Source organism: Passer domesticus, chromosome 2 (genome assembly GCF_036417665.1).
Source record: "Passer domesticus isolate bPasDom1 chromosome 2, bPasDom1.hap1, whole genome shotgun sequence".
Lineage (NCBI taxonomy): Eukaryota > Metazoa > Chordata > Aves > Passeriformes > Passeridae > Passer > Passer domesticus.
Window position 1 is genome coordinate 107,838,651 of NC_087475.1, and position 18,008 is coordinate 107,856,658.

Genomic DNA, 18,008 nt, shown 5'->3' on the forward strand with positions numbered 1-18,008 from the left:
ACTGAATCAAGTATGTGATAGAATACTGGGTTCACATACATTGAGCATTTGCAGCTGTAACTGATATGAAAATCTGTGCTTTAATTTACAGTGCCCATAGTTACTACTAAGCATCAAGTCCTGAACATCTTTACAAAGATTTTTTTAATTTTTAGATGTTGTCTTGGAGGCTATGATATTGCACACTTTTTGGACTGTTACAGAAGTTGTTTAAAGTCTATGAAATACACCATTGAACTTTTTTTTTTGTTCATTTTGCAGTTTGGGGAGTCTATGAAAAAATGTGTACAATCACTTCTTTACAGATAACATGTATTTGTTCTGAAACCATTTGTATTAGCCAAGTTGCCCAGACAAATTGATCCATGCCTCTCACTATCCATGTTCAGACTGAGATGCTGATTTATATGCTTTGAATGCAGAATTTGAGAGGGTTTAATTGATACATGCATTTACTGAAATTATTGCAAGTAAATACAATGTTTCAGTGTTGTCATAGAAGTGAAGTAGGACAGTACTAGCTTGGAAGACACTGCTGCTTTATAAATGATTGTTGATGTTGTGAATGTTCAACATCTTGGTAGAAAGATCTGTGGTTTTGAAGACTGTATGGACATATGGTAGCAGACAACAACAAGAACTCTTAATTCTGAATTAAATTAGATCTTACCTGTGAGTCATAGTTAATTTAAAATTGCTCTTCAACAAGAAAGCTATGTATGTGCCTTTGATCGTTTTTGCATGTAACCACAGAAAAGAGAATTGTTTTCCTACTGCAGGACCTTTAGACATGTGATTGTTGCTATGTGCTGTAGGTTGTAATTAGAGTTTACCTGTTTGTGATAGTTTTGCTTGTCCACTTGTTGTTTTGTTTTCTTTTTTCTTTTCCCTACAATAGATGCAGTTGTATGCAAGTTGAAACACACTTGGATGTGTGGTGTAAATTCACTTGTGCATCAGCTTCAGGGCACTCAGAAACAGAGCACCTTTTTGCTTAAAGCTGCACTGTGGGTCAAGAACCAAGTTCAGTGTTCCTCTTTGGATGTTCAAAGGTAATTGGGATTCACATCTCTTCCATAATGTGTCGTTCTCCAAAACAAACCAGGATCAGTGCTATAATAGCCTTTATTTAATTGACATCTGTATTACTGAGAGACTTTTCAGCCTGTTGGAGGCAGTGGGTAGAGCAGAACTTACACCACCCCTGGTACAGCATTGTATCAATGGCAAATAGGCAGGTGGCTCTTAATGAGTAGTGCCAAACTTGTTTGCAGCGTTTTCTCCTTTTCTCAGTCTTCAGGTTTTGATCTCTGCAGTCAGTGATTTGTTCCTGAAGCTCATGGAAGCTGATGGACAGTCTGGATATCTTGTGAGAGCTTATGTTGAGCATGTGACACCGAACAAAATTGAGTGGAGGAAATTGCACGAGTCTCTGTGCTCTGAGGTATGGGAATGATAATGGATTGCACAGTGTGGTCAATCTTTCCTCAAGCCTCTGTCTCCTAGGGTGGTAAGCTTTCTTTCTTATGACATGGCACTGCACTTATGAGTACCATATGTTCGTGCAGAGGTTCCTGTCAGCCTTTGTCTATAAAGAGGATAAAATCTCTGTTTATGGACCCATCCAGTACTACTGGAGAAAAATCAAATCCATTAAATTACCCTTTTCTGTGCAGAACACCAGCCACTTGCTTTACAGTTCAGGAATTTTATCTGACAGAGTATACATTGTGAAGATGTTTTTATCTGAAGATAAAAACATGAAGATTAATTTTGTGAAAACACCAATATCTGGAGAAGAATATGGTTTGCTGTCTATTAACAAAATGCTGACATAGAGAGTGGGGAAGGACATAAAAGTCCCATGCAGCCACCAGTAACCCTACAGTTTCTTGTAAAATACATAGAGTTCTAAAGAAATGTATTTGTTGCTGAGCAGCAGTACAGTTCCAAATTACTGCTGTGCAATTAGGTTTTTAATACACTGGAGTGGGTCATCCTCACCATTGTGCTTTTGATACAAATGTGTATGTTTCATGGTTGTTTCTTAATGATTCTGAATTTTCAAGGTTAAACAGATCAAAGTATTTTTTCATACTCTTTTTATGCACATATTACAGTGGATGCACAAGCCTCTTTTGGAAGGAAGGCTTAGTATAAATTCTGAACCTCTGGGATCAAGTGTCAAGCTGCGTGGCACAACTAAACTTCCAGGCCATCTGTGTACTTCAGCCTTACTAAGTAAAATAGTACTACTTCAACTGAAAAATTGTGTAGTCCATGGCAATCACGATGCTGAAAGAAAGAACATTGCTAATATAAGTAAGTTACAGTGGTAAAACTTAAAGGAATTTTATTTTGTAGTAGTTGTAACCTGAATTGAAAATTAGAAATGCATAGTTAAAGTTTGGCATAGAGGAATGAGAAATTATCTCATTTTTTGTTGCCCTTTTTTTTTTTTTTTTTTTTTAATGTTCAGGTCGCCTTTAAAAGTAGTTTTTATATTCCTGGGACCTCTTTTAGTTATATACATCCTGTCTCAATAGAACTTTGAGCTGGGAGAAGTATGAATTTTCAAAACTTCAGATATGTTCATTGCCAAAACACACTGTGCATTGGCATGAGTGGGCAACAAGAACTGCATCCCTCCATTGAGGGCTTAACCATAATGTAAAGATAGTTTGAGACAACAACTTTCTTAATTCCATGAGGTGGAGTCTAGTTTCCTTTTATTTTCAAGAATGCTCAAATTAAATGCAGCATTATTAAATTAACAATTCTATCTGCAGAATTCTGACCATGATGAGAAGTGTAATTTTATTTTGTGGGACTTTGTAAGCTGACGAAGGAACCACATGCTAGCTCTTATGAAATTTACTTGGTTTTCTTCTGGACTTAGGTATTGACTGCCTTGTCTGCAAGAAATATATGTTAAAGAAAAGGGGGAGAACAGAGAGGAGTCATGTCATGCTTAATATGCTTTAAAATTTCTTGACTATCTATAACAGATTACTGTAGCTTTTTTTCTCTTGTATGTTATGATACAATGGCAAATATCCAGTTCGTGCTCTGAAGCACCTGAGATTGCATGTAAAAATAATATCTTTAATGCATTAAAAACATATTTTAAAAGAACAACAAAAACTTGGCTTGAAACTTCTTGCTTATGCCAGTCAGTAGTCATTTGTAAACCACAGATGTTATTTAATTAGTTGCAGAACTGTTATATTCCCTACAATGGATTGAAGAATTGGAGAATCCTCCTTGTCTGCTTCTGGAATATCTTCATATGTTAGAAGAGATGCACATCACATATGAGGAGTTCAGTACTCTGAGTAGTACAGCTAGCCTGCAGCAAACTATATTTGACAGGTATGTGAGAACAAGTGAAACAACTCTTAACTCTGTTTGCACAGTTTGTATTTTATAGAGTGCCACTATATATCCATATGTGTGTTGATTCACCACAAATGCTTTTGTGGTGAGCCCTGAGCATCTGTATGTATTAACCAGAGTATTTCTTCTTCTTTGAAGATCAGAGGAACATGGAAGACTCTGGTCCTTAACCATGGCCAAAGTGATCAGTGCTGAGAATGCTGTATCCTGGGAGAGGAAAGAACTTTTCAAGACAACAGAAGGGTATCTTAATACTGCTGCCTATAAACTTGCAGTTTGTTGTGAATGTTGATAGTGTGAAATGATCCTGATTCTGACCATTGCAGCTGAAAGCTGAAAATGAAGATACTTGTGTATGGCATGTGAAAGTCAGACTTGGTTTAGTTGGGATTAGTTATGTCAGAGGATATTACCTCATTATGAACCGATACTTTGTTTCCTAGTTCAGTTTTTGTGTTCCTTTCATTCGTGGTGTTTTGCTTGTATGAATAGGTTCCTTCCATTAACAGAGGGCAGATTGCATACACTTCAGTGTTTATCATCTTTCTTAACTGAGGAAGAAAAGAGGGAACTTGTCTTCCATTGTGTGGCCAAACTTATGACATGTACACAGACAGAGCTTTCCAGCACTGATGGTGAGTATGTTCTTACCTCAGTCTAGTTCGTTAGAATTTAAGAACATTATTTTGCAATGAAGTTTCCTTTTAGATAAAACACATGTACTATAATATAGTTTTTCCTATAAAGAAATGCTTTCTCAGTTTGCCTATTTCTTCTAGACTGTTTGGCATAGTAATTTTCTGTCTCATTCAGAAAGTAAAGCCTGACTGCCAGATACAAAATTAGAAGGAAAATATCTTAGGCTGTTATTATTAAAAGCATCCTGATGTTGCTGTACTTCTAATTTGATCTATCTTATATAAGCAAGTCTGCAAACATCAAAGATTTCAGTGAACCATTTAGGCTTTACACAGCATGCAAAAATACTACTATTGTTAACTGGTCATGATTGTCTTAAGATAGTTTGCCAAGAACTCTTTCACAGTTTACACACATATAATTTTTGATTAGCTCCTCCAGCTGAAAACTGTACTACATTAAATGTCTGCAGCTCTGGAAAATTACCTAAGAGGTGGTTGAGATGTATTATGATATTGCTTTGAATACAGCCACTTAATTTGGGTCTATAGCCACTCTATTTGGATCTAAATTTTCACAAACTTGCTGCTTTTCAAGAAAATTATTTGGAAATGCTCACATACAGTCCCTCTATCTGTATGAATTAGATGTCATTTAAGAGGAAAGTCCTTTCTGGTTTTGTCCCTTACTGCTTTTGTGTGTACTTGTGCATACTCTTATTGATCAGTCTATATGAAAACTATGGTTTTTATTTTGTAACAGAACTGTGCTTAATTAAATTGAAAAAAAAACTATCTTTGGTTACTTTAAACTGTGGACATCTGTCCCTTGGCAGTGTTCTCAGGATTTCAGATGAGTTCTTCAAATGGATGTTATTCAGGTGTGAAAATGATCAGTGTTAGTGCCATACAGAAATTGAGAGAAATCTTAAAGATCTCTACTGTAGTTTTCTACTCTTTCAACTTAGTTGGGGCTTTCTGCCTTTCTAAGTGAACCAGTGAGGCAAACAAATGTGTCTGTCAAACTTTGAACAGAAGAAAATGGAAGAATCCTCACTCCACCTCTGTTATGGTGGCCTTTTATTTGCAATTGGTGCTTCCCTTCTACTACTTCTCAATTTTCTAGGGAATCCTGAGCAGAACACATATGTCCAAATTCCCATTAAGTGGGATGTAGGTTGTAGGCTTACCATTCCAATGTTGTCTTTTCATTTCAGCAGCTGAAAAAAATGCTGCTGAACTTGTTTAAGTGAAGCAGGGGTATGTTTAGTTGGTTTTGCTATACATATGTGATACTTTACCTTATTTTTTTGTCATTGTGCTTGTTGGGAATGTTCATTTTCTCCAAGAAATCTAGATAAATACAGTTCTTCTTAAAAATGGAAATTTTTAAGAAGTTAGTACTAATTTAGTACTAATGCAACAGTTGTACTTCACTCTAAAAGTAAAAATTAACATTCTGACTAGAACTCCAATTAACATTCCAATAATATTAGAATTCAAACTTTCAGTTGCATTGTCTTAATTATCTGCCCAAATGATTGTTTAGCTTACTGTATTTTTAGCAGCACGAAGAAATATCAATATTAGCAGGTATCTTTCCTTTTTTTAGATTTTATAAACTATCACTTAGTCTTATAGGAGCTGTTTATTTAAAAAACTTTGGATTAGTTATTGTATTTTGATTTAACAATGACATTTGTGGATTCAAAGAAGAAAGCTTAGGTATTATCCAAACTGTCTTGCAATATTAAACTTAAGTTCTGTTGACAAACATTCTAATGTTTGTTTTGTCTTGATAATTAAGACTATTGAGTTTACATATTTATTACATCGTAGGAGCATTTGGGTGTCTTTCCATTTTGAACTCCTGCCTGAAGGACAGAAGTATTGATTGTGATCATCTACTACCTGCAGTACTGAAAATCATAATGTCTTGGAAAAATGATAATGAGGACAGCTTTCTCTTTAGCTGGTAGGTGCAACTTTGAGATAAATAATTTGACTTTTTTTCTTATTTCTAAGACAAGAGTTTAAAAATACAGACTAGTTATTAATTAAAATAAAATCAGTCTGTACAATTGCCATCTACTGCTCTAATATTACATATTTAAACTTTTGTAGAAACCTTGGCTTAATATATCTGTCATTAGGTAATCACTAACTCATACTGCAGAAAAGTACCTGGAAGGCTGGGAAACTGAGGGGCATTGTAAATGCTTTTAAAAGATGTCAGCTGTTTTCAAATGCATTCAGAATGGACCAACTTTTGTAGGTGTTGCTGGATGTTCAGCTCCAAGTTCTGATTGTTTATTTTGGTAGCGGGAGAAACACTTGCATACCAGACTTAGCTATCTTTTAAAATTCTGGACCCAAAAATGTAACTTGAAAAGCTTCCAGCAAGGAGTGAAAATGTTGTGAGATTAATTTTTTTTTACTATAGTGAGAAAAATCCAGACAACAAAGTTTCAAAATAATCATAAAACCATTAACCATAACCATTAAGTTGGAAGAGACCTTAAAGCTCATCCAGTTCCAACCCCTGCCATGGGCAGGGACACCTTCCATAAGACCAAGTTGCTCCATGATCCATCCAACTTGGGCTTGAACACTTCCAGGAATGGGGCAGCCACAGCTCCTTTGGCAATCTGTGCCCGAGTCTCCCTCACAGGGAAGAATTTCTTCCTACTAATCTAATCCTATAACATATAACATAATATATTATGATATGATATATAATATTTGCACACTTGAGAGCTAATAATTTTTCCTAAATCAGTACTTAAAATAATTGTTTTTCTTGCATTTATTTAATTAAAGTTGCTGAAATTCATAGTTTATGTCAGTATATCAATTGAGCAAATGTTTAAATTGTAGAAATGCATGAATCTGTAATTTAGGACTCTTCTTTAGACTTGGCAGCTAACTCTGCCTTTGAAAGACATAATATCAAAAGCACATAGGACACAGCATGGTGGTGCCAGACAAATTTGTCTTGTGAGGAGGAGTGAAGGCAGGAATATAAATATTCAGGTCTACAACATGAATCTATATAAGTTTTGGTTGTATTTTTATTATAGCAGTCTGAAAGAAGCAAGTGCTCAATTGCTTGGTTTCAACATTGAGATGATGCGTTACCTTCCCTTGTTGCTGAAATATTCTGCAGCTCCTTTGGCTGATAATGAGTGGGACTTTTTGATGTGCTCCATGCTGGCTTGGTTAGAGGTAATATGGAAGCATCTTCACTTTTAATGTTCTTACCCTTTTGATTATTCCCTGAATATGGCAATGACACTGTAATCTTAGCCGAATACTTGACACAATGATAAGAAGAATTGCACAAAATGCTGTTTATGTTGGACTTTGGGCAAAGATTTTAAACCACAAGCAGTTATACTGTCCTGTTTCTTTTTGTGTATGGAGATAAAATCAGCTCACTCTTCAAGTAATACGATATTTAATAATGGTGTTGGTAATTGGAGAATAATTTTGAAATATATCTGCTGTAGGTCTCTATCTTGAAACATAATATTTCTTTAAAACACAGTTTAACATGATACATCAAAATTAGTGGAATCAAAAGCAGTGTCTGCATTTCAATATCTAACTGATCACATGAAATATCAAAGTTATATTCTAGTGTTGTTAGGAAGGAGGACAGTAGTGTCAGTAGTCAGATGACTACTTCCTGATTAATCAAATAAATATCCAGAAACTGTCACTCTGTCACCTATGCATTTAGAAGGGCAGGCTGGAAACTTCATGTGACCTTTCTTGGTCTCAGGATTAATCTTACCTAATGGTACATGCCTCAAAACTAAGTATTTTGTTTAAAAACAAACAACAAACTTACAACAAAAACTTGTTGTGTAGACTAAGTAGGGAATATTTTTAATTGATAATGATGCTCCTTTCTGACAGAACTAGTAAGAACAAAGATAGAAAGAAAGCAGCTGTGTTGGGGGAGAGGAAATATTTGCCTGATAGCCACTTAGATAATTTCCCGTTTTTAGTAGCATGTTGTCCATTGAATTTTCTTTTTGTCATTATAAGGAAGGTTATATAATGGAAACAATCCATGGTTCTAAATGTTGGTGAGACTTGGAAATTTATTTCAGGAAGTCCTATTGAAGTACAAATTCTTTTTGTAAATGTACCTCCCTGACCCACAGAATTTTTGAATGGTTCTTGCAATTGAATTGTCTTTGAAATTACACTTTCTGGTGTAGACAGGAAATGTGAAACATATTTTAAAGTAAACTTATGGTTAAGGAATCTTCCTCTGTGTTTATTTCCTTCTAGACAACAAGTGAAAGCCATTTGCTTTACCATATTCCACTTGTGCAGATTTTTGCTTGTGTCAGTTGTGACTTGGCATCTGCCCTTAGCGCTTACTTTGAGGCTGCAGCTCCTGACAATACTGCAAATCTTCCTAAGAACTTGGTCAGTGAATGGAAAGAATTCTTTTCTGAGGGAATTCACAATTTGCTGTTACCCTTGTTGGTGAAAATCACAGGCAAGTATATGACAAGGGCATAACAGCCAGGCTGTTCTGAAATAGAACTGAACAGGCCGCATTTTTGAATTTACAGAAATATAATGTAAATAGAGTTCATAACAACTCAGGTTTTTTAACATTCACATATTAATTAGTAAAGTGATTGCATATAACATAGAGATTGTTAAGATTAGATGAAACCTGCCAAGTGCAATCTTGAGTTGTTTCCAGCAGAACTTGTTTATGGTATCATCTATACGTTCTGCATCACAGCTTATCTTCTTTTAAATAGGAGAAACCAAAGATGCATCAGAAGGCTCTTTTCAGAACTCTGTGTTATCATCTTTGGGTGAAGCTCTAACTTACATCTCAAAGGACCAGTTCTTAAACCATAAGCTGCCACCGAAGTTTGTGGCAGGCCAGAAGACAAATCTTCCAGATAAACTCCAGACTCTACTGAACACACTCTGTCCATTGTTGCTTTTCCGGGCTCGACCTGTACAGGTTGCTGTCTACCATATGCTGCATAAGTAAGAAGCACCAAATTTTTTACTCTCATTGCCTCTCAACCCTCCTGCCCCTTTAAAAAAAAAAATCTGCTATAGAATATGCACTTGTAGCAAAATCATGTTCCATTATGGGAGAAAATCCTTAACTGGGCAAGTCATGTTCTTTTTTGGAGCACACTATATAAGACTATGAATGCTAAAGTTAATTGTATTAACAGAATTAAGAAAGGTATTTATTTTTAGCCCTTATTTTAGCACTCATAGAATCCTAAAATGTAAACTGAAATATTCTGGGTTTTATTTGGGCCTGACACTACCATTAAATAGTACGACGTTTTTTATTTTCATTAATTTAGGTAAGAAAGTGAATATAGATAGGTAGTATTGCTGTGAACTTCTTGGATATTTCTAATACTCAGAAAGACAATACAGAGTTTGTAAAAGATGTGCATTTGGCTCCCCAAAATGCAGATTGCAAGGCAGATGGCTTAAGCCAGCCACCATTATCTTTCACTTATACTGAAGCATAAAGTTGTAGTAGCATTATTTTGATAGAGAATTTTATTTTAGCATGGCTCAGGAAGAGGGGTCTGGAAAGAGAAGTGAGCAAGGATACGTTGTTGGCTGCCACTCTTGAACCATCTTTGCAATGGTGACATGTCTCTGAAAGATTCTGTGTTGCTGTTAAGGAATAATTGCCATTATTTTATTGCCTGTCAGAATGTTGATGTTGATAAGCAAAGAACTGTGCATCACATATGTTAAAATAGTTTATTAAAATTATTTTTAAATTAAATCTGATTTCCTTTCCATATTTCTATAGATTAATGCCTGAATTGCCTAAATTTGATGATGAAGATCTCAAGTCCTATGGTGATGAAGAGGAGGAATTGGCATTGTGTGTATTTTTTCCCTCACTTTTTATAAGACTGTCTTCCATATTTTTAAAATGTGTTAAAAGATTGAAATTTGCAGCAGAATGGCTGTCAGCCAGGAGATCCAGTGAATCCAGTGTCAGCCAGCTTGAATCCAGTGAATTCTCTGGTTTGAAGAGGGAATACGGTAACTGGTTAAAACTCCTTTTTAACCTCAGCCCAATGATTAAAACCTTTCCTAACTGCAGAGATGTAAAAGGCTTTTGAACCCAGAGCCAGCAGTGATTAGGAGATCATTGTTCAGTTGCTCCTTTGTTGGTGTGACTCCAGAGAAAGCAAGCAAAGCAGCTATCCATGATGTAGGTTAGATCAGCCATAGACCACTCCCAGATGAAGTGATCAGCATTCAGTTTAAATATGTCTTCTAAGAAGGTAAAAACACCAACTGTCCTATTCAGGGAAAAAGAAGAAATTTTTAAAAGAGTAAATTTCCTGTAATACAAGGCTTGTTTTATATTCTGTGTGCATGGCTGTACTTTCATGACTTTCTAGGAAGGCTATGACCTTAATTTCAGTTCATGCTGTGCTTAAGATTTGATTTTACTATTCCAGATAATATTTTTCCACAGATCACCTCCAGCAGCTCTTATGTCTATCCTGGCCACTCAAGAACTCTTGCTAGAAAACATCCTGGAATGCATTCCGGTTGGAGAATTCGCAGTTATTCAGCCCCTGAGCGATGAGTTCTGCCTTGTTCTAGGATATCTTCTCACTTGGAAGCTAACATTAGCTTTCTTTAAAGCAGCTTCTTCTCAGGTATATTTTCAGAGTCTTTTCTTTTAACTGAATTTTTCAACCTACTTATTTAGTTTCAGTCTCAAAGTTTCATCCAGCCTTTTTCTTTTAATTATGTAACTTCTTATTCCTTGTTTCTGTGAAATTAGTGAAAATTCTGAAAGCACCAATAGACTTAGATTTCTGCACCACTGTATTTGAGGATGGTAAAATTAGAGTAACGAGTAACTTATACTCATGAAAAGATTACTCTTTCTTGCATTTTCAAACAAGCTTGGTACATATTATAATCTTCTAGTCATTCAGAATGGTGCAGAGAACTAAACTTGTCTTCTAAACACTACTTCTGAATTACAGTGTTGCTCTTCCTCCCTGCAAGGACATATTTGTATTATTTACAGAGTAAGCTGTATTTACCATGTTTTGGTTTTTTTTGTGATTTTTTTAATGCTACCAGCTACGAGTTCTCTACTCACAATACCTTAGAAGAACTAAAAGCTTGAATAAACTGCTTTATCACTTGTTCAGGCTTATGCCTGAAAACCCTGTCTTTTCTGGGCCAACTTCAGAAGTTCCAAATAAGGACACAAAAACCTTCTTTACTGAAGAGCTTCGTTTAGATGTCAAAGGTTAGTAAAAACTGTATTTTTTCATTTGAGAGAGTTGTTATATTTGAATAAGCTTTTCTTCTTAAAAATACTTATTTAGAAAATCTTACCTATAAAACAAATACACAGAGAGGCAAATACATACATAAGTTTAATAATCTTTGGCTAACACTCCCCATTTGAAATTTAACCAAAGTTGACATGTTTATCAGAGAAACCAAGAAAAACAAAACTCAGGAATAATACATTGCTACTATTGAATCATGAACAATTCCAAAACACTAGAAATGTGTGATCTATTCTGGAACCATTGCTTCTGGAGATATTTTTAAATATTAAATAATTTTTTACATATTTTCTTGTATTTTAATATATAAATTCAAAATATTAAAAATATTGATATATATCTATTAAATGTTTGAGATGTTAAGTTGTGTATTGTTTTTGTCATGCTGTTCAAAAGACCCAGGTAATCAGTGATGATGAGAGAAGATATGCTGCTTTTTTTATCTGAGAAACATGAAAAAGGAAATTTGATTTTTAAGTCCCTTCATTTCATTTTTTTTTAATGTACCTGTGTAGATATAAGCAAGGAAATGGAGTTTCCATTTCTTAGTTTTTCTCTTGGACATCACTGTATGTTGCAGTGACAATAAGAAAGACTTACTTATGACAATAAGAAAGAATTACTAACATGAGATCCCAAGGGAAAGTCTTCCCTTAACTCATCATAGAATCATTAGGACCTCTGGGATCATCCAAGTCCACCCTTTGAACACCACCATGTCCCCTAAACCATATCACAGAGTGCCCTGTCTGCATGTTTTTTGAACACTACCCGGGATGGTGACTCTACCACTTCCCTGGGTAGCCTGTTCCAATGTTTATCCACTCCTTCAGCAAAGAATTATTTGCTAATATCCAACCTGAACTTCTGTTTGTGAAACTTGACATGCCTGCAAAGCTCAGTTGTCCTCCAAACACCTTACTGTTTGTTCACCCCAAAGTGAGTGTTTTGTGATTTCTACAATATAAAATTATTGTTGATTCCTGGTGTCCACTTGGAGTTCAGTCTCTAAATTAGAAGGTGAATTCTGAGGTGTAGAGTATCAGGCTAAGGAACAAAAAAACCAGCTGGGTGAAGAAGGGCTGAGTCAAACAAGCCCTTAGAATAGCAATAATGGGACCATGTACATGAAATTCTAAGCACCACAATTATACTGGAATCAGAATTTTGTATGTGGTATAAAGGCACCAATATCCATGATGTATTAAGAGTATTTCAACACCTTTTCTTTCCCTCCCAGGGACAGGGGCGCTGTCATCCCAGATCCCACACTTGGCCTGCTCTGTGTACCATATAACACTGAAAGATCTGCCAGCCATGGTGAGGCTGTGGTGGAATAGCTGTGAGAAGCGTGTCTTCAATGTTGTGGATAAATTCACAAGCAAATATGTCAGCAGTGTGCTCTCCTCCCAGGAAATATCTTCTGTTCAGACTAGCACACAGTTATTTAATGGCATGACAGTAAGACTTTTTGTCCTTTCTTTTTATTTACTTGAGTTTTTTGCAAACATTTCAGGAAATTTTACTTCTCAGAACCAGACTGTGGTTCGGTTTTATATGATTGCAATTTTGTTGTTCTAAATGACTGATTAAACAAAATTTTGCTTGGTATCAGTAAATTGATGTTTATTAATATTCTGCTTGGAAAAAACATGAAATAATGGATTTCAGGATGTTGAAGAATTTGAGGAAGTTAAGTGTAAAGTACTGCTATCAATATACTACTTTTTGTTTATTAAAAGATGTAATCAATCAGTAGATTGAAAACTTGCTGGTAATTCCTTTTTAGTTTACTGAGATTTGAGTAGATTTTTGTTTTCTTTGAAAAAAGTGATCTAAGAAAATAATATGTATAGTAATGTGTTTATAATATATATATATATATATATAGACACACAAAGACTAGAGATGCTGAGTGGCATTTTTTAATATGTGTATTTTTTTCAAAGGTAAAAGCTCGGTCTGCAGCACGAGAAGTCATTGCAACCTATTCCGTTGATGATATCTTTATTGAACTAATAATACAGCTTCCATCAAATTATCCTCTGGGATCCATAACAGTTGAGAGTGGAAAGAGGGTTGGTGTGGCTGTACAGCAGTGGCGCAATTGGATGCTACAATTAAGCACATATCTTACACATCAGGTGAATTTCAATAAAGTTCTTAGTTTTGAAAACTTAATAAGAAAAACATTCCTAGTAATGCAGTATTGTATAGATCTATGTAATAGGTCTCATTAGATTGCAAAGATCTTCGTAGAATTGGGTCAGTCTTGCCATCTGCTTTCCTCCAGATACATAAACAGAGGTAAAATGATCCGCCTACTAAGTCCTGTTAAATCCAGAGCCCAAGTTGAAAATTTGGATCTCTTAAGATGTGGCCCAGTGTTTGTCCTGCGTGGCAGTACCATCTCAACTAAAATTTGAAAAAAACCACAAACAAACAAACGACAACAACAAAAATCACAACAAAAAAACCCCATCTATGGAATTCTCTAAAAGACTGATGGTTGCTGAAATTGCATCATCTGTGGTTAGACCAAAACAAAGCAGTGATTGAAAATTTCAAAATCTGTTTTTAAGTGCTCCTGAATACGCTCATCCTGCATTGTTGAATACTCACTTTTCTACAGACCAGAGTGTTATAAATGATGCACTGCATGTATTGCATATCATTTCAGATTATAAATCCTTCAGGCTTTGTTTCCTTCATGTTTTTATGACTACAGCAGGAATAGTTTAAAGGAGTTCTACAGTATTAACAGCTCTTTTCCCTCTGTTAGAATGGAAGTATTATGGAAGGCTTATCTTTGTGGAAAAATAATGTGGATAAACGTTTTGAAGGCATTGAAGATTGCATGATCTGTTTTTCAGTCATTCACGGTTCAAACTATTCTCTTCCCAAAAAAGCTTGCAGAACATGCAAGAAGAAGTTTCATTCAGCTTGCTTGGTAAGTACCTGGAGTAATTCTTTTTTAATAGGCAAAATACCTTAGCATCATAGAGCAGTTTGGGTCGGAAGGGACCTTAAAGCTCATCTGTTCCATCCTTCTTCTGCTAGACCAGGTTGTCCAAACCCCATCCAGCCTGGCTGTCCATATAGTTTAAACCAGAAACTTCTACTGTATTACTAACAATTTTCCACTTTGTCATTGGAGTATCTGGGATTACCTGCACTCATAAATTATTTCTGTGGATTTTGTACTAAGATGTAAGGGCAGGTAATGAAAGAAGAGCTGCTACACAGTGTATGTTCTAATAGGTATATATAGAAATACATATATACATATACACATGCATAATGTGCAAGTGAAAAGGGTTTTTTTACTGTTTCTTTTTTTTTAATGTATAGGTAATGTTTTGATAATTATATTCACAGAATCACAAAATTAACTAGGTTAGAAAAGACATTTGAGATTGAGTCCAACCTATGACCTAACACCACCTTGTCAGCTGGACTATGACACTAAGTGCCACATCCAGTCTTTTCTTAAACATCTCCAGGGACAGTGACTCCACCACCTCCCTGGGCAGCCCAATCACTATTTCTGTGAAGAGCTTCTTCCTATTGTCCAGTCTAAATCTGCCCTGGTGCAGCTTAACACAGATCCCTGGCAATAGTGGTTATTGTTTATGATGTACTAGTGTTTCTCTACTCAGCTTGCCTTTGTATATTAAACAGATGTGTTTATCTTTTTCAGTACAAATGGTTCTCATCCAGCAACAAATCCACGTGTCCACTCTGTCGAGAGACATTCTTGTGAAAAAAAAAGTTTGTTCTTCTTTCTGTGAGCTAAATAAGAAATAAAGAGCAGGCAATAAACTGTATGTTGAAAGAAGTTAACTATTTGGAAATAATGTCAGTTACTTTAAATTCTTCACTAGTGGAGTATGACACACCGCTGGACTAGCTTTTTGTAAACTTGAAGATTCTTCTTTGATATAAAGAAGTATATAACAATAATTTATTTTAATTGGTATATTTTTAAGATATATTAAAAATTTCAGAAATAATGTGGAGTTATGTCTGATAAGTGGTGTTTAAGCCACAGCATAGTTAATTAAAACCTCTTATTTTAGGCATATTCTAACATGGTGTTATGTAATTAACCCAAGTGATACCTCTTAATAGCTGAATATAACATAGGTAGTATAAAGATTTGATTTTTGATTATAATGCATTCATAATAGTCCCTTTTTGGGGGGGAAGAAGGAATGTTGTTGCTGATGTTAAGGCATGAAACTATGGCGATAATCTGTTAGAGCATAAAATTTAAACATAGCCTCTTCTAATAAAGTGAACTTTCACCTTTCAAAGTTTCTTTTTGCCAAAACTTCCCCAACCATCCAGTAGCCTAAAATCATGAAAACCCAGAAGCCCAACTAAGTAGAAAGACCACAATCATTCCTGCATGACAATGACACCATCTTATTTATTGCTGATTGGCTTTTAAAGAGAAGGCAGATGCACTGATCAGTTCTTGTTTGTCTTCATGGGCTGGCAAATTAGCTATCACCAAATGTCTACTGTACTTCCACTGTCCTAGAATAATAAGGACTCTTAAGTGAACATCCAGATGTATCAGAATTTAATAGCCTTCAACTATACATTTTTTTCATGCCTTTTTTTAAAATAGTGGTAGCATATATTCCAACTTGGATGGTATTTATGGTGGGTTTCTTTGAAAGTCAATAAAAGTGGGGAATAAATAATAAATAAATTTTGTCAGTCTTGTAGTCTCTGGTTTGCTATCTCTTCCTGTGTGTGATAAACTATTTTAGAAATTAATTATATAGATTTTCAGATGCTGAGTTTGTAGCATGGTCAATTGGCTGTACCACAACAGCTATTATTTTAGATTTTTAGCTGTTGATAACTGAAGTCTATATTTTCAACAGGTAATGCTGGGCTGCCAGAGGAGAAATTCCTTGACCTTTTGTTTTGAGTAGGTGAAAATGGAAAGGATTTAAAGCTGGTATCAAGAAAGTCTAACTGAAAAGACAGAGTAGGGAACAAGCTGTATTGTTTCTTAGTTACTGATGCTAAAACTCCCATCATTGCCTCTGTTTCATCACTTTGGTTATTCTAAGTTACTTCCTTGCAAGGTCAGTGACTGATCTGAAGGCAGATACCTTAATACCTTTTCATGGATGAGTACTCTTTATCTAGATTACTCCATAGTAGTATGCTCCTTGTAAAATGGAATAAAAGAGAGTGCAATCATAACCACACTACTGCCCAGAGATTTCAGGGCAGTAATAGCATGCCTTGAATCATGGAATTGTTAAGGTTGGAAAAGATGGTTAAGATCCTCAAGCCCAACCATAAACCTCGCATCACCTCCATGTTCACTATTAAACAGGTGCTGTATCCACATGGGTTTTGAACATAGTGGGTTTTGAAGATATAGTGACTCGGCCACTTCTCTGACAAGCCTGTTCCAAAGCTTGACATCCCTTTTTTCCTAGTATCTAATCTAACCCCCCTGCCCCATGCCATTGAAAACTTGAGGCTGTTTTATTTTGTCCTGTCCCTTGTTCCCTGTGAGCAGATCCTGATCCCCACCTGGCTCTACTCTCCTGTCAAGGAGTTGTGGGGAGTGAGGAAGTTCCTCCTGAGCCTCCTTTTCTCCAGGCTGTTCCCCCACCTCCCTCAGCTGCTCCTGGTGTTCCAGACCCTTCCCCAGCTCTGTTCCCTTCTCTGGATGTGCTCCAGCACTACAATGTATAAGGATATCTATAAGGATAGTGAGAGGCCCAAAACTGACCCCAGGACTGGAGGTGCTTTAGCAGTGCCCAGCACAGAGGGACAGTCACTGTGCTGGTCTTGCTGGACACCATTGCTGGTACAGGCCACGTGCCTTTGACCTTCTTGCTTACCTGGACACACTTGGCCCATGTGCAGCTGCTCTTGACCTGCACCCCGAGGACCATTCCTGACTGGCAGCTCTCCAGCCACTCTGCCCCAGCCTGGAGCTCTGCTCGGGGTTGTGGTGACCCAAGCACATCACCCAGTACAGGAAGGACCCTTGCTTCACCATTCTGTTCAGAAGGACACCATTTCCTTCTGACAAATAAACTTTCTAATTGTGCCTTGGACCTGTAAAAGTGCCTGATAACTACATCAAAAGGAGCACCACCGATTCAGAGCATTTAAACACAGCACAGCTACAGAGAGGACAAATTACAGACTGGAAGTTTTAATGGTTGTCTGAAAGCTGAAGTACAAGGTTTCTACTTCAGTGCTAGTTCTGTATAGTACGTCTTGTACATATATTTATACAACTCAGTAATAAAATTCAGTTTCTGCCACTACTCCGGTCACTAATCTTACCAGAGCACAGTAAGACTAGTCAGTGGCTAAAATTTAGAATTCAACCCAGCAAACCCAAGTGTAGGCTTGGCAATTTCTCTGAGAAATGGGAAAATGGATTTCTAATCACAGCACAACTTCCTTGTTATAGAAAGTGAAGTAAATAGTTCAGGGTCTGTGGTGGTGCATCCCCCTTCCCCCTCAGGCTGCACTATAATTTGCTTTCATTTGTGTAGCTATAGAATTGAGCTAATATTTCTTTGTGAAAATAATATTTTTTAAAACATGAAAATGAGAAATATGTATCTGA

The 18,008-nt window shown here is 36.1% G+C and overlaps 1 protein-coding gene across 3 annotated transcripts in view; it reads left to right on the forward strand.

Moving 5' to 3' along the window:
• Positions 1-16,122, forward strand: part of LTN1 (listerin E3 ubiquitin protein ligase 1) — a 31,369-nt gene extending 15,247 nt beyond the window's left edge. For 2 of the 3 annotated variants that reach the window (XM_064410491.1, XM_064410492.1), the window contains exons 14-30: positions 899-1,052; positions 1,294-1,444; positions 2,121-2,322; positions 3,213-3,372; positions 3,535-3,639; positions 3,889-4,031; positions 5,874-6,009; positions 7,115-7,259; positions 8,337-8,550; positions 8,825-9,062; positions 9,865-9,939; positions 10,546-10,732; positions 11,169-11,340; positions 12,627-12,847; positions 13,336-13,530; positions 14,169-14,336; positions 15,087-16,122. In XM_064410491.1, coding sequence (XP_064266561.1) covers positions 899-1,052; positions 1,294-1,444; positions 2,121-2,322; positions 3,213-3,372; positions 3,535-3,639; positions 3,889-4,031; positions 5,874-6,009; positions 7,115-7,259; positions 8,337-8,550; positions 8,825-9,062; positions 9,865-9,939; positions 10,546-10,732; positions 11,169-11,340; positions 12,627-12,847; positions 13,336-13,530; positions 14,169-14,336; positions 15,087-15,149 — 2,729 coding nt within the window. In that variant the 3' untranslated portion in view covers positions 15,150-16,122. Of the gene's footprint in view, positions 1-898; positions 1,053-1,293; positions 1,445-2,120; positions 2,323-3,212; positions 3,373-3,534; positions 3,640-3,888; positions 4,032-5,873; positions 6,010-7,114; positions 7,260-8,336; positions 8,551-8,824; positions 9,063-9,864; positions 10,104-10,545; positions 10,733-11,168; positions 11,341-12,626; positions 12,848-13,335; positions 13,531-14,168; positions 14,337-15,086 lie in introns of those variants that run through there. The other variant, XR_010356817.1, reaches the window with a different exon arrangement.
• Positions 16,123-18,008: the final 1,886 nt, after the last annotated feature.